Here is a 15184-nt window from a genome sequence, read left to right on the forward strand (position 1 = left end):
ATCGTGCCTTAAGGCAAATTGCTGGAACTTCCCGTACCAAAAATTATTATTTTTTTTAAAAACGATTAACATTTTTGAAAAAAATTTACTTCGAAAAAATAAGATTTTTGAGAAACTATAAATTGGACAAAAAATTACTTTTTTTTGAAAAAAAAATTTTTTTTTTTTAAATTTTTTAAAAAAAAAATTTTTTTTTAACATTTTTTTTTTTGAAAAAAAAATGTTTTCTTTATTTTGACATATTTTGGAAGATCTGAACTTGTTTTTCATAGAAATCGTACTGCTTTAACTGCATAGAGACAAAATATAAAGCGCGTAAGCGCGGCGTCGCTGTGTAACGAGTAAACATTGATACCATAGGAAAATAAACTAAATTTATACTTATTGTTAAAATCTCTAAAACATCTGAAAATTTGATGTGCATATGTCCAATGGTCATTTTTGACCGCCAAATGGCATTTTTTTTTACTTTTTTCGTTAGATCTCCGAAACCGCTAGACCTGCCTATATGGAAATTTGATCAATTCTTTATCTTGTCAATACAAGTAAAATGTTTTTTGATTTATTAAAATCGGACGCTCCGTTCTCTTAAAAACTGAGTTACCGTTTCCGGCACTTTTTGCCCCGTATCTCCGGAACGGCTAGACCTGCCTTCGCCAAAAACTAATCAGCACGTCTTCTTATCAATACGAATCGAATGTTTTTTGAATTATTCAAATCGGTTGATCCGTGTTCCCGAAATCGTCGACGAAAATTTGTATCCGCACATACATACACACACGCACACACACACACGCACACACACACACACACACACACACATACATCCATTTTTTCTAAGGTATGCCAAAATGTTCAAAAACCTCTGAAACGTAAAGATATATAAAAATTTTCATTTTCGATTTTTTTGCGATTACTATAACTTACCCTACGGGAAGTTAAATAAAGAAAACATTTTTTTTTTTAAAAAAAAAATTAAAGAAAAAAATTTTTTTTACATTTTTTTTTTCTATATTTTTTTTCAAAAATAAGTAATTTTTTGTCCAATTTATAGTTTCTCAAAAATCTTATTTTTTCGAAGTAAATTTTTTTCAAAAATGTCAATTGTTTTTGAAAAAATAATAATTTTTGGTACGGAAAGTTCTAGCAATTTGCCTTAAGGCAGGATGCCTTAATTGCCTTAAGACAGAATTTCACTTGCAGCTAGTTTTATTGATATTTGGTTGTCAATATTTGGCTTTTTTGTTCTTGGTTTATAATACAAAAAGGCGGAAGGGAGATATTTGACAACTTAATATTTGCTTACGTACCGTATTTTTGATACGGCTGATACGGCGGTAGTTACGCCCCTGTTTGGAACTCTGCACTACATATAGACTTATACCTAGTTACTCTTTGTTTAACTTTATCATCTTCAATTAATTCATCCTGAATTTTATCGATCTATCTTAATTCTTTACCTGATGGTTCATCCTCATGCGGTTCTTTAAGAATCTCTACATGTGCGTCACCTTCTTCATGACCAGGCGGTAATTCAAAATTCGGGAATTGTGTTACAGGTGGTGCGTGTTCGCAGGCGTTATAGGGTACGCAGACTCCGTCATATCGACGAGCGGTGCCCCTTTTGCAGATGCATCCGAGGGTGCAGGTCTCAGGGTTACAATTGGGGATGCCCTCGTTGTATATTTGGTAACATGTGGGGTCACATTCGGACGCGCATTTGGAGAACACTTCGTTCTTTCCGGAACATTTGTAACGAATGCCTACGGTGGAATTGATATTAACTTTTGATATTAACGGTTTATAGTCCAATATAGAGCGCAATTCAATCAAAGTTTTGTATAGAAATAGCATGGAAAAATTTTCAAAATGTTTTTTAGATATAATTTAGCGAACAAATGAATGAATAAAACTTACTTATTTGTCGCTAAGTTATACCTAAAACATTTTTTTTTTTAATTTTCAAAAATTTTTCCATGCTCTTTCCATACGAAGTTTGATTAAATTGCGCTCTATCTAAACGTTAATATTAAGAGGTAAAACTTTCAGAGAATTGTTTTTTATCTATTCGGAACCATTTGAGCCCCTGGGAGCAAGGAAATTCGAAAATGACCATTTTTTGGACCACCCTAATATATATATATATATATATATATATATATATGATATCTATGTATTTGTAGTGTGAGCTTGAATTTTGCTTAAAAAACAATTAATTTTTATCAGGATTGTCCAACCTCAACACTTTTTATCAAATTTGTGTGTCATTTTTTAACGTCCTTTAGAGTAAGTTATAGAAATCGCAAAAAAAACGAAAATGAAAATTTTTATATATCTTTACGTTTAAAAAACTTCTGAACATTTTGGAATACCTTAGAAAAAACGGCTGTATGTGTGTGTGCTCGGATACAAATTTTCGTCGACGATTTCGAAAACACGAATGAACCGATTTGATTAAATCAAAAAAACATTCGATTCCTATTGATGAGGAGACGTGCTGATTTGTTTTTGGCAAAGGCAGGTCTAGCCGTTACAAAGATACGGATCAAAAAGTGCCAAAACTGTAACTCAGTTTTTAAGAGAACGGAGCGTCTGATTTTAATAATTCAAAAAACATTTTATTTGTATTGACGAAATGAAGAACTAATGAAATTTTACAAAGGCAGGTCTAGCAGTTTCGGTGATCCTATGAAAAACGTAAAAAAATGCCATTTGTAGGTCAAGAATGATCATTAGTCATAAGCACATTAAATTATCAGATATTTTATAGAGATTTTAAAAATAAGTATAAATTTTGTTTGCACTCGTAACAATGTATAATCATTACACGGCGACGCGGCGCTAACGCGCTTCAATGTTTTTTTTTCTAAAACAGCTACATAACACAATTACTTTCGAAAAAAATTCTAAATTAAAAAATAAATCTAAATATAAAAAAATTTCAAATTTTTCAAAAATCTTATCTTTTTAGTTTTCAAAAAAATTTTACAGCTTTCTTAAAAATTTAAATTTTCAGTACGGAAAGTTTCAGTAATTTGCCTTAAGGCACAATTAACAAAAGAATAAATTTTAAAACATAGACAATATATTATAAATTTTGAGTAAAATTCACATCAAGACAGAATAATATTGAACTTATTATTGGAACAGTTTTTTTTAATCTTTAATTTATTATATCATAAACACGTATACATAACTATACTATCTTATCTTATCTTATAACAAAAACTGACAAAAATAAATTTTCAGAATATTTTGTTCTTCTTAAAATATATTGTTTCATGTCTTGTTTTTTTTTGAATATTCTTGATTTGCATTTTATATTTTTACTTAATAAATTTAAATTGATTTTTGAATTAGAACATAAATATTATTTGGATTTTTTTGATAATGGTATTCATTGCGTAAAACAAATAAAAATGTGATACAAATGATGACACACATCAAACGTCGAAACGTAAAAACAATTTAAAATCAATTTGTCTTTTTTAATTCAAAATCTGATATTTGTACTTCGTAGTGAAAAATAAAATTATGAACAATATTGAAACTACAAATTCAATTTTTCATAACGATTAGATGTAAAATTTACTATTTGTTTTTGATATTTTTAAACACTGAAATTATAATTAATATTATTACCTTTTTTTTTCTGGGGACGATGCGATTGCTGCAAAAGGGAACCTTTAATAAAACAAAAATAATTATTAACAAAATAAAATTTAAAAAAATTCTTGTACTAATATTATATGTTTAATTACCTCGAGTACTCTTTCGAAGTACTTTTGAATCGTGCAATAAATATACACTTGGAGAAAACTAACTAATTTTAGTTAATTAATTTATCTATTAAAATTATTCCTTAATATTCTATATAGTTGTTTAACTTTTTGTTACTATTTACCTATATTGAATCCTTCAGGCACTTCAGCAACAATAATTTCTATTATTCCATCTGAAAATATTTTTGAAATTTAATATTTAATTTTTTCGCCTATTTAATGTTTTGTCTTACATTAATTTTATATTGGACTGCTTCTAAAATTCAAGCAATTTATCTTATATTTAAATAAACATGATATAAACTATCAATCTAATTTATATATAAATTTAAAGTAAAAAATTTAAGTATAAATTTTTACCTTCACAAGAACTAAATATCACAAAAGATAGAAAACAAAGGAGAAATTTATACATTTTGTTCATGATTTGTTCTAATTAAATTAAATTTGGAGATTCAAAAGTGAAACTGAACTTGAATAAATTGCTCCTTGAATTTATACACAAATTATTAACTTCTAATAAGTCAAATAAATCATAACGGGGAATTTTAATCAAGTTCATTAAAAATTTTATGTCGATTTATAATACATAATAAAAATATTTCATTAGTACATAAATATATTTTAAAATAATCGATGTAACAAATCAATTTAATTGAATATTTTTTGACGTTGAAAGAAAACTAATTTTACTAGCTGACAGTGTTAGAAAAATCTAATTACTTACAATTTTAATTTGAATGTTGATATATGTTAAATTTAGGGCAAATAAAAGGTTATATAAGAATTATTAACGCCAAAAAAATATTCTACTAATTGGTTTCAATCAAAATTTCCGAAACCTGTCCATGGGTTTACCTCACAATTTCCCAAATTTTGTTTAAAAATACTATTGTTTTATATTTATAGTTAGATATTTGGATATTTTTTGATGATAGTAATTATTATGTAAAACAAACAAAAATGTGATTCAAATTCACTGAATTGATGACACGCATGGAGCGTCGAAACGTAAGAACAACTTAAAATCAATTTATCATTTTTAATTTGACTTCTGATATTTATACTTTGAAGTGAAAAATAAAATTACAAACAATATTGAAAGCATATTAAAATATATAAATATAACTATAAAATTATAAGGATTTTTTTTAAATACTGATTTACAAAAACGTTAGAAAAATGTTATACGAGCATAATTAACGCCAAAAAATATTAAATTTCATTCAAACCAAATAATTAAATGACTGCTGATCGGATATTTTTGTTATTTATTATATACTAGATAACCCGACAGACGTTGTCCTGTACTTATGTTTACAATTCAAAAGTTCCAATTTTTTTAAATAACCTATACTGATATTTACCAATTAGTTTAAAATTATTATATTTTTTTTACACTATAGTCTATAACAAAATATAAATACATCCACCCATATAGATCTTAAATGTACAACTGCTTTAAACAAAATGATGAGTATTTGCTTTTTTGAAAAACATTATAAAACATTTTTCTCTTATAATTAGCTCTTTTATCGATATCCGACGTTATTTTGAAAAAAATTAAATTACATCACTGAGAGGGATGTCATCACCCCGGGAAATGCAAAGGAGTCTAAATTATTATCACTTTTGAACTTGAGAGTAAGATAAACCCTATTTCAAAATTTCATACGAATTAGAGCACACTAAAAAAAATTCAAACCCAAAACGCTCCATTGACTTGACTAAATATTCCGTATCCGGATGGCAAAAATATGAAAATACTAACATTTGTATGTGAAAAAGAAAAGAGTTGTTTTTAGGGTTTCCCCGGCAATTATTCGATTTTGAACAACATTTTGAAAAAAGAATAGGCCAAATTGGTTCAGGGGTTGTTGAGTTATGCACTTACCAATACATTTTGCGATTCATTTTTATATTATAGATTAATACATACTTCTGTTAAGAAAGAGCCTTTAAATTTTTAAATTAAAAACTGAAAAAAAATAAAATTTTTGGTTTTGCCTGATAGATATTTGGGGTTGTCTGACGGCAACTTAGGGTTGCATGATGATAATTTAGAATGACCTGATGTTGACGTACTTTCCAAAATAAAACTATACACAAAAACACACACACACTTAGGGAGCGTCCATTAATCAAGTATGGTTTTTGGGGGGAGGGGTAGTTTGACAAAAAATCACGAAAAATCACGTTGAGGAGGGAGAGGTCTAGTGATATATCACGTGTATTTATTTTTGTAGTAAAACTTCTTTAGGCGCGTCTAAGGGGTAAATCCGTACAAATGCAACAGAAATGCGTTACGGCAGATAAGATAAGAGTCGAGTGCCAATGATTCGTCATTCGCTCTCGAATATATCATTTCTATACGGGTCGATTGTGATTAGTCGTTGTGTATGTGAATATAGATCTGTCGTTGTATGCGTACCGGCATCAACGTTGTATGCGTACCGATATCAACAAAGAAATCGGTATAGATAAATAAATATTTTAAAGTACATCGTAGTACAAATCTTGATTCAATGTAGAATGCCTGAATCAGAAGAATATTTTACCTTGTTCCTTGAAAATAATAAAAAAAATTAAACATTTGTGCCGTGTACTAAACGTAAGTTTATTGATTAGAAATTATTTCTTTTAGGCAACACAGATATTACAGCTGTTCAAAGAATGAGATTATCGCCAGCGAAAAAGTAAAAAAATACCATCAGTCAATGAATGTATGTTAATTTTAATTACATGAAGTTCTTCAAACACAATTATTACATAATGAGTGAAGTTGCAAAAACAATATTTGTTTAGGCGTTGTTTAACATAATCCAATTTGTGAACGAATATTATAGAATTTATTAATCAGCAAATACGTCATTTCTCTAATGAAGGTTCATTTCTAAATGCTAATTACATTGACAAACCGATCATGTCATATTTGAAGTACGACTTTAATTACATTATTGTTTTTAAATATCATACATATTTATAATGCTAATATAAATATATAATTTATAATTTATTATTATATAAATGCATATAATGGTCGACACTAATAAATGTGTGCATCGCGACTGTTACCATCATATTACTAATGAACATTATTCAAAATTGTTAATGTATTTATTTTTACTTAAATGCCATCTTGTGCAGTAGCAAATAAGTTTTACTTCAATCGCGTGTGAACCTTACGCGCACTCTTTTTTTATTTAAATTTTCAAAAAAAAAAACAAAAATGTTGCGTTTTTTTCGTAACTTGGAAAAAATCGATCGGAAAATTTCACGTAATGAAAAATACACGTGATGTTTCGTGGGTGATGGGGGGGATAATTCTGATTTCTTTATATTACGACGATTACCAAAAGGGGGATGATGAGTCCAAAAATCCCTAAAAAATCTGATGATTTTGTCTAATAATGTTCGGAAACCTTTGAAACGTCAACATTTGCAAAAATGTTAATTTTAGCTATTACTTACCTAAAATAATCTTGTTACCTGAAATAATTAGCAAGGTATATCAAAACTAATTCAAACACATTTTCAAATGCAATAACATATATTCACATTACAAATTTACAGTATAAGATTCTATTGCAGATTACAAATTTGTTTTTTTTAATTCATTATATATTTAGGAATAATTCATAAAACTGTATTTTTCAGCAAAAAATTAATTTACTGAAGTTGCCTTAGTTGTTCTCATAGTATCCATGTATCCATATAATGGTCGCATAATTTCGAAGTCGTATAATTCATTGTCTACTCATATACTCCAAGAATTTATCTTTGTAATAATCTGGAAAATCTGCCACCGTAAAAACCTTTGGTGACAATTGTGCACCTTCAAGAAAAAGATGTTCTCATTATTAATAAATAACAAGTGGTGTATAGCATCGTGTCTTAAGGCAATATTCAATGATTTCTAATAAATTATTATAAGAATGTTACATTTGTCTAACATTTATTTATAAGAATTATATAAACTTAATTAAAGTTAGAGTTATTTATTTCAAGTATGTAAGTAAGCTTTAGAACTTTAGCCAGAACTGAAATTAAAATTTGAAATATTATCGATACACAAAAAAAAAATTCAAAAAAAAAATTGAAACATTTTTTTTTTGAAACCAATTATGTTGTCAAAACAAGCAGAAATTTTTTTGAATTTTTCAATTCGGACACTTAGTTCTATCAAAAATTGCAAATTTTTGTTCGTTTAGCTTTGTATCTTCGAAATGGCTGGACCTGCCTTTGCCAAAAACTAATCAGCACATCTCCCTATCAATAGAAATCGAATGTTTTTTGAATAATTCAAATCGGTTGATCCGTGCGAACGAAAACGTGGACAAAAAAATGCGTACTACAAAACACCTACACACACATTCATACATACACACATACATTCATTTTTCCTGAGGTACGCCAAAACGTTCAGAAACCTTCAAAACTTCAATAAATGCAAAAATTTTCATTTTCGATTTTCGGCCCATTACTATAACCACCCTAAAAAAAATCATGAAAATCGTTGAATTTTTTTTTTTCAACAGTTAATTAAAAGAAATTATGCCAGCGAATCTTTACCAAAAACTAATCAAATCGATTCCCAACCAAAATTTTTCGAACGGTTGTAGAATTTTAAAAATCGATTCAGAATCGCGGTCTAAAACGTGGACAAAAAAAAATCACTTTGTTGCAATTTACAAAGAAACTGCTTGGCCGATCATTGCGCTAACATGATAAACGATACTTCTCATCGAGATGCATGGAACGGCTTTTAAATTTTCAAGAAAGTTGATTAATTCTAGGGTTTATACAAAAACCGACATTTCAGAAAACCGGTTTTAACCGGTTTTCGAATTTTATATAGGAAATAAGTTTTTGCTCGAATATTCTGTAATTTATCCGCAATTTTAGTGTAATTTAGAGCAGTATTTGACTGAATTAATTTATTGTTTAATTTTATGGATAGTAAACAAAATTATTTTAATTTTAATTAGTAGAACTAAAAAATAATAGTTTATCTTGATTAAATAACTTTGAAAATAATTGTTCGTTATTCATGCATCATTTTCACATATAAGAATGACAATATTTTCATGATAGTGAAAAGAAAGTTTTAGAATAAATAAAAATAATACATTTTTAAATAAAAAAAAATCTGTAAAATTAATAAATTGAAAAAATATTAGATACATGTTGATACATACTTGTTAATATTAATTTCAGTTTTAAAAACAATTAAGCTAAACTCGGGTATTGTCTGTTCCGAGCAATTTTAATTAAATAATTTTAAACATTCTAATTGTTTTTTTGTTTGATTAAATATGATTTCAAAAACTGAGAACATCTATCGAATTTCTACTTAGACATGTCCTTTGATTACTCACAAAATTTCCTGAAATAGAAAATACTCTCATACTTGCGACCAAATTATGCTTAATTGTTTTTAAAGCCTGATATAATAATTCCAAGTTTATTGTTTTTTAATTTGTCGTTTCTAGGGTTTAAAACTCTTTTTTTAAGTTTGAGTAAAGGAAATTACTTCTTCAAGAAGTCACACTGAATAAAATTAATATATAAACTGGTATAAAAATCTAAATTAATATATGCCAAACCTTTCTGGAAACCATTGTAGACTGATAAGATATCAAATGCTATTGAACCAATATCATTTCGAGAATCAAAACGATTTGATCTATCTTTTTAATTTTTCATTTTCCATTTATACGGTGAAAACCGACTTTTTTCACTATAAAACCGGATTTCGAATTCCATAATTTTTGCCAGGCTTTCAAAACCGGCTTTTAAAACCGGCTTTCACAACCGGTTTTTGGAAACCGACAAACCCTAGTTAATACAATAGCCCACAAATGGCCTAATTCTCTGTGCTAAATAAAATCAATCTTTTATTCAGCTCACTTATTTGGTAAAATGTTTGAAACTCTGCACTACATATAGACTTATACCTAGTTACTCTCTGTTTTTTTTTATCATTTCCAATACATTCATCCTAAATTTTATCGATCTATCTGAATTCTTTACCTGATGGTTCATCCTCATTCGGTTCTATATGAATTCCTGCATATGCTCCATCCTCATACGGTTCTTTATGAATTCCCGCATATGCTTCTTCATTAAAGTCGCCAGTCGGCAAATGTGGGACACCTGGTTTATAACTAGGCCGTAATTTAGGAGGCGGTAATTTATTAAACGGCACATGTGGAATAACGTCTTCATGTTTCCCATGTTGGCAGACATTGTAGGGTACGCAGGTTCCATCAGATCGTCGGGCGGTGCCCCTTCTGCAGATGCATCCGGGGGTGCAGGTCTCAGGGACGCACTTGGGGATGCCGCCGACGTTGAATATTTGGTAACATTTGGGGTCACATTCCAAGCCGCATTCGGTGAACACTTCGTTTATTGCGGGACATTTGTTGTCTTTATGAAAAGCTACGGTGGAATTGATATTAACGTTTTCGTAGTATTTAAGTTGGATAAAATATGAATATGATATCTATGTATTTGTAGTATGAGCTTAAATTTTACTTAAACTAGACAGACGCATGGCATCGTGTTTTAAGGCAAATGAGGAATGAAAACTAGTGGGTCGCAAGGCATCTAGCCTTACGGCAAATTGCTGGAACTTTCCGTATCAAATATTATTATTTTTTTAAAAACGATTAACATTTTTGAAAAAATTTTACTTCGAAAAAATTAGATTTTTGACAAACTAGGAATTTTCGAAAAAAATGTTTTCTTTATTTTGACATATTTTGGAAATTCTGAACTTTTTTTCAAAGCAATCGTGCTGCTTTAATTGCATAGAGATAAAATGTCAAAGCGCGTAAGCGCTGCGTCGCTGTCTAACAAATAAGCATTGGTACTGAACCCATAGGAATGTAAATAAAATTTATACTTATTGTTAAAATCTCTATAAAATATCTGATTATTTGATGTGCATATGTCTAATGACCATTTTTGACCGCCAAATGGCTCATTTTTTTACTTTTTCCTCCATATCTCCGAAACCGCTAGACCTACCTTCATGAAAATTTTATCGATTTTCATCTTGTCAATGCAAGTGAAATGTTTTTTGAATTATTCAAATCGGATGCTCCGTTCTCTTAAAAACTGAGTTACCGTTTTCGGCACTTTTTGCCCCGTATCTTTGGAACGGCTAGACCTGCCTTCGCCAAAACTAATCAGCACGTCTCCTTATCAATACGAATCGAATGTTTTTTGAATTATTCAAATCGGTTGATCCGTGTTCCCGAAATCGTCGACGAAAATTTGTATCCGCACATACATACACACACGCACATACATACATACATACACACACACACACACACACATATATCCGTTTTTTCTAAGGTATGCCAAAATGTTCAGAAACCTTTGAAACGTAAAGATATATAAAAATTTTCATTTTCGATTTTTTTGCGATTACTATAACTTGCCCTACGGGAAGTTAATAATATCTATGTATTTGTCGTGTGAGCTTGAATTTTACTTGAAAAACAATCAATTTTTATCAAGGGTTGTTCAACCATAACACTTTTCATTAAATTATGGGGTCATTTTTTTTAACTCCCCGTAGGGTAAGATATATTGATCGCAAAAAATCGAACATTTTGACATACTTGAAAAAATTGATATGTGTGTGTGTATGTGCGGATACAATATTTTGTAGACGATTTTGGGCGTACGGATCAACCGATTTAAATAATTTAAAATACTTTCTATTTTTATTGATAAGGAGACGTGCAGATTAGTTTTTGGCAAAAGCAGATCCGGCCTTTTCGAAAGTACGGCTTAAAACGTGCAATAAATGGTAATTCAGTTTTTGAGAGAACGGAGCGTTTGGTTTGAATGACTCAAATAATATTTTATTTGCATTGACAAAATGAAGAACTCATGAAATTTTTGAGAGAGCAGGTCTAGCAGTTTCGGAGATCCAATAAAAAAATAAAAAAATGCCATTTGTAGGTCAAAAATGACAATTAGACAAATGCACATCAAATCATCAGATATTTTATAGGGATTTTAACAATAAGTAAAAATTTTGTCTATGGGTTCTGTACCAATGTTTATCTGTTATACTGCGATATATACGCATCCAACGCAGCGCGATTGCTTTGAAAACAAATTCAAAATTTTCAAGATTTCAAAATAAAAAAAATATTTTAAATTTTTCAAAAAAGTCTAATTTTTTTAAAAATCTCAAAATTCATAAAAAAATTGTTTTTCAGTTATCAGAAAATTAAAAATTATTTATATTTAAATCTTTTGAAAAATTAATTTTTGATACAGGGAGTATTGAAAATTAATTCACAATTACTAATAATTATTATACTTTAATGTGAAACTATAAACTTATGAAATGAAACTATGAATTTAAATAATTTTCATCTATAAACTTAGTTTTTTATGCAAAATTTTTATTTGTGCCAATTTGAGTAATTATTCTGTTAATGATAATCGTATTTATTAAAGACTAAAATTATAATTAATATTATTACCTGATTTTTTCTGGGGACGATACGATTGCTGCAGAAGGGAACCTTTAATAAAACAAATATAATAATTAATAACAAAATAAAATTTAAAAAAAAATCTTGTACTAATATTATATGTTTAATGACCTCGATTATTCTTTCGAAATGCTTTTGAATCGCGCAAAAAATATATTCTTGGAGAAAACTATTATTTTGGAACATTTTAAGTCATCACAAAAATTTATAAAAAAATACCTTAATATATTCAATATAGAAGTTTAACTTTTTTTTACTATTTACCTATATTGAATCCTTCGGGCACTTCAGCAATAATAATTTCTATTACTCCATCTGAAAATATTTTTGAAATTTAATATTTGTTTTTTCTGATTTCTGATGCCTAATACTTAATTTTTTTGTCTTGAAATAATTTTATATTACACTGCTTCTAAGATTCGATACAAATATCCTGTATTTAGATCAGAATGAAATAAACTTGGATTCTATTTTATACATAAATTAAAAGTACAAATTTTGAATAAGTATAAATTCTTACCTTCATTTCTACCACAGGAACTAAATATCACAAAAGACAGAAAACAAATCAGAAATGTATACATTTTGTATAAGTATTCTAATTAAATTAATTTTGGAGATTCAAAACTGAAACTGAACTTGAATAAATTGCTCCTTGAATTTATACACAAATTATTAACTTCTAATGAGTTAAATAAATCATAATGAGGAATTTTAATGAAGTACAATAAATATTTTATGTCGATTTATAATAAATAATAAAAATATTTTATTAGTACATAAATATATTTTGAAATAATTATATCGATGTAATAAATCAATGTAATTGAATATTTTTTGACGTTGGAAAAAAACTAATTTTACGAACTGTCAGCGTTAAAAAAATCTAATTACTTAACTTTTTCATTTTCAAATTAAAATTGTAATATATTTTAATAGTGATATATTTTAAATTTAGGTAAATAGAGGGTTATATGGGCTTCAATCAAAATATCTAAAAATCTGTCAGGGGATTTGCCTAATATTTCCCAAATTTTCTTCAAAAATAATATTGTTTCATACTTTGTTTTTTGGATTTTTTTGATTCGCTTGGAATATTTCTACATAATAAATTTAAAAACAGATTTAAGATGATAGTATTTATTTTGTAAAACAAATAAAAAAGGGATTCAGATTTACTGAATGATGACTTACAAGCGAAGAATCGTAAAAACAATTTAAAATAAATTTACCATTTTTAATTTGAAATTTGATATTTATACTTAGAAGTAAAAAATAAAATTACAAACAATATCGAAAGCATATTGAAATAAAAATAACCAGAATTTTATAAGGGTTTTTATAAAAAACTAATTTTACAAAAGTGTTAGTCAATGATCATATTTTTTACTATTTACCTATATTGAATCCTTCGGGCACTTCAGCAATAATAATTTCTATTACTCCATCTGAAAATATTTTTGAAATTTAATATTTGTTTTTTCTGATTTCTGATGCCTAATACTTAATTTTTTTGTCTTGAAATAATTTTATATTACACTGCTTCTAAGATTCGATACAAATATCCTGTATTTAGATCAGAATGAAATAAACTTGGATTCTATTTTATACATAAATTAAAAGTACAAATTTTGAATAAGTATAAATTCTTACCTTCATTTCTACCACAGGAACTAAATATCACAAAAGACAGAAAACAAATCAGAAATGTATACATTTTGTATAAGTATTCTAATTAAATTAATTTTGGAGATTCAAAACTGAAACTGAACTTGAATAAATTGCTCCTTGAATTTATACACAAATTATTAACTTCTAATGAGTTAAATAAATCATAATGAGGAATTTTAATGAAGTACAATAAATATTTTATGTCGATTTATAATAAATAATAAAAATATTTTATTAGTACATAAATATATTTTGAAATAATTATATCGATGTAATAAATCAATGTAATTGAATATTTTTTGACGTTGGAAAAAAACTAATTTTACGAACTGTCAGCGTTAAAAAATCTAATTACTTAACTTTTTCATTTTCAAATTAAAATTGTAATATATTTTAATAGTGATATATTTTAAATTTAGGTAAATAGAGGGTTATATGGGCTTCAATCAAAATATCTAAAAATCTGTCAGGGGATTTGCCTAATATTTCCCAAATTTTCTTCAAAAATAATATTGTTTCATACTTTGTTTTTTGGATTTTTTTGATTCGCTTGGAATATTTCTACATAATAAATTTAAAAACAGATTTAAGATGATAGTATTTATTTTGTAAAACAAATAAAAAAGGGATTCAGATTTACTGAATGATGACTTACAAGCGAAGAATCGTAAAAACAATTTAAAATAAATTTACCATTTTTAATTTGAAATTTGATATTTATACTTAGAAGTAAAAAATAAAATTACAAACAATATCGAAAGCATATTGAAATAAAAATAACCAGAAATTTATAAGGGTTTTTATAAAAAACTAATTTTACAAAAGTGTTAGTCAATGATCATATGTTCATTATTAATGCCAAAAAAAAGTCTGCGGGGCGATCAGTTAAAAAATTCGAAAATCTGTCCGTGGATTTACCTAACAATTTCCCAGATTTTTACGGACATTAACAATTATATACATTCATACACACAGGCACTGACTTTGCTCTGCTAAAAGATAAGTATAAAATCAAGGTAAGAATGATAACATTCTAGATCCTCCCCCACAAAGTAATGCCTAGCGGCGGTTTTCATGGGAACCCGGACAAGGACAGAGGTTTTAGAAAGTTATTATACCCAAGCAGTATTGACTTCGACATACCCAGACAAAAGACTTAGTCTAGTACTCAAAATTGCATTTCCTTCGCTATAGAAAAGAAAACAC

The 15184-nt window shown here is 27.7% G+C and overlaps 1 protein-coding gene across 1 annotated transcript; it reads right to left on the reverse strand.

Annotated features, from left to right (window-relative positions):
* Positions 1-7470: 7470 nt before the first annotated feature.
* On the reverse strand, positions 7471-12891 carry LOC113386596. Its single transcript, XM_026624367.1, has 4 exons — positions 12828-12891; positions 12296-12337; positions 9816-10223; positions 7471-7617 (listed from the first exon to the last, which is right to left on the reverse strand). Exons 1-4 carry the CDS (start codon positions 12889-12891, stop codon positions 7529-7531), a joined length of 603 nt encoding a protein of 200 aa, XP_026480152.1. The 3' UTR covers positions 7471-7528.
* Positions 12892-15184: the final 2293 nt, after the last annotated feature.

Source organism: Ctenocephalides felis, unplaced genomic scaffold, assembly GCF_003426905.1.
Source record: "Ctenocephalides felis isolate EL2017-DRISC unplaced genomic scaffold, ASM342690v1 CF-g0.4_SCAFFOLD_03571, whole genome shotgun sequence".
Lineage (NCBI taxonomy): Eukaryota > Metazoa > Arthropoda > Insecta > Siphonaptera > Pulicidae > Ctenocephalides > Ctenocephalides felis.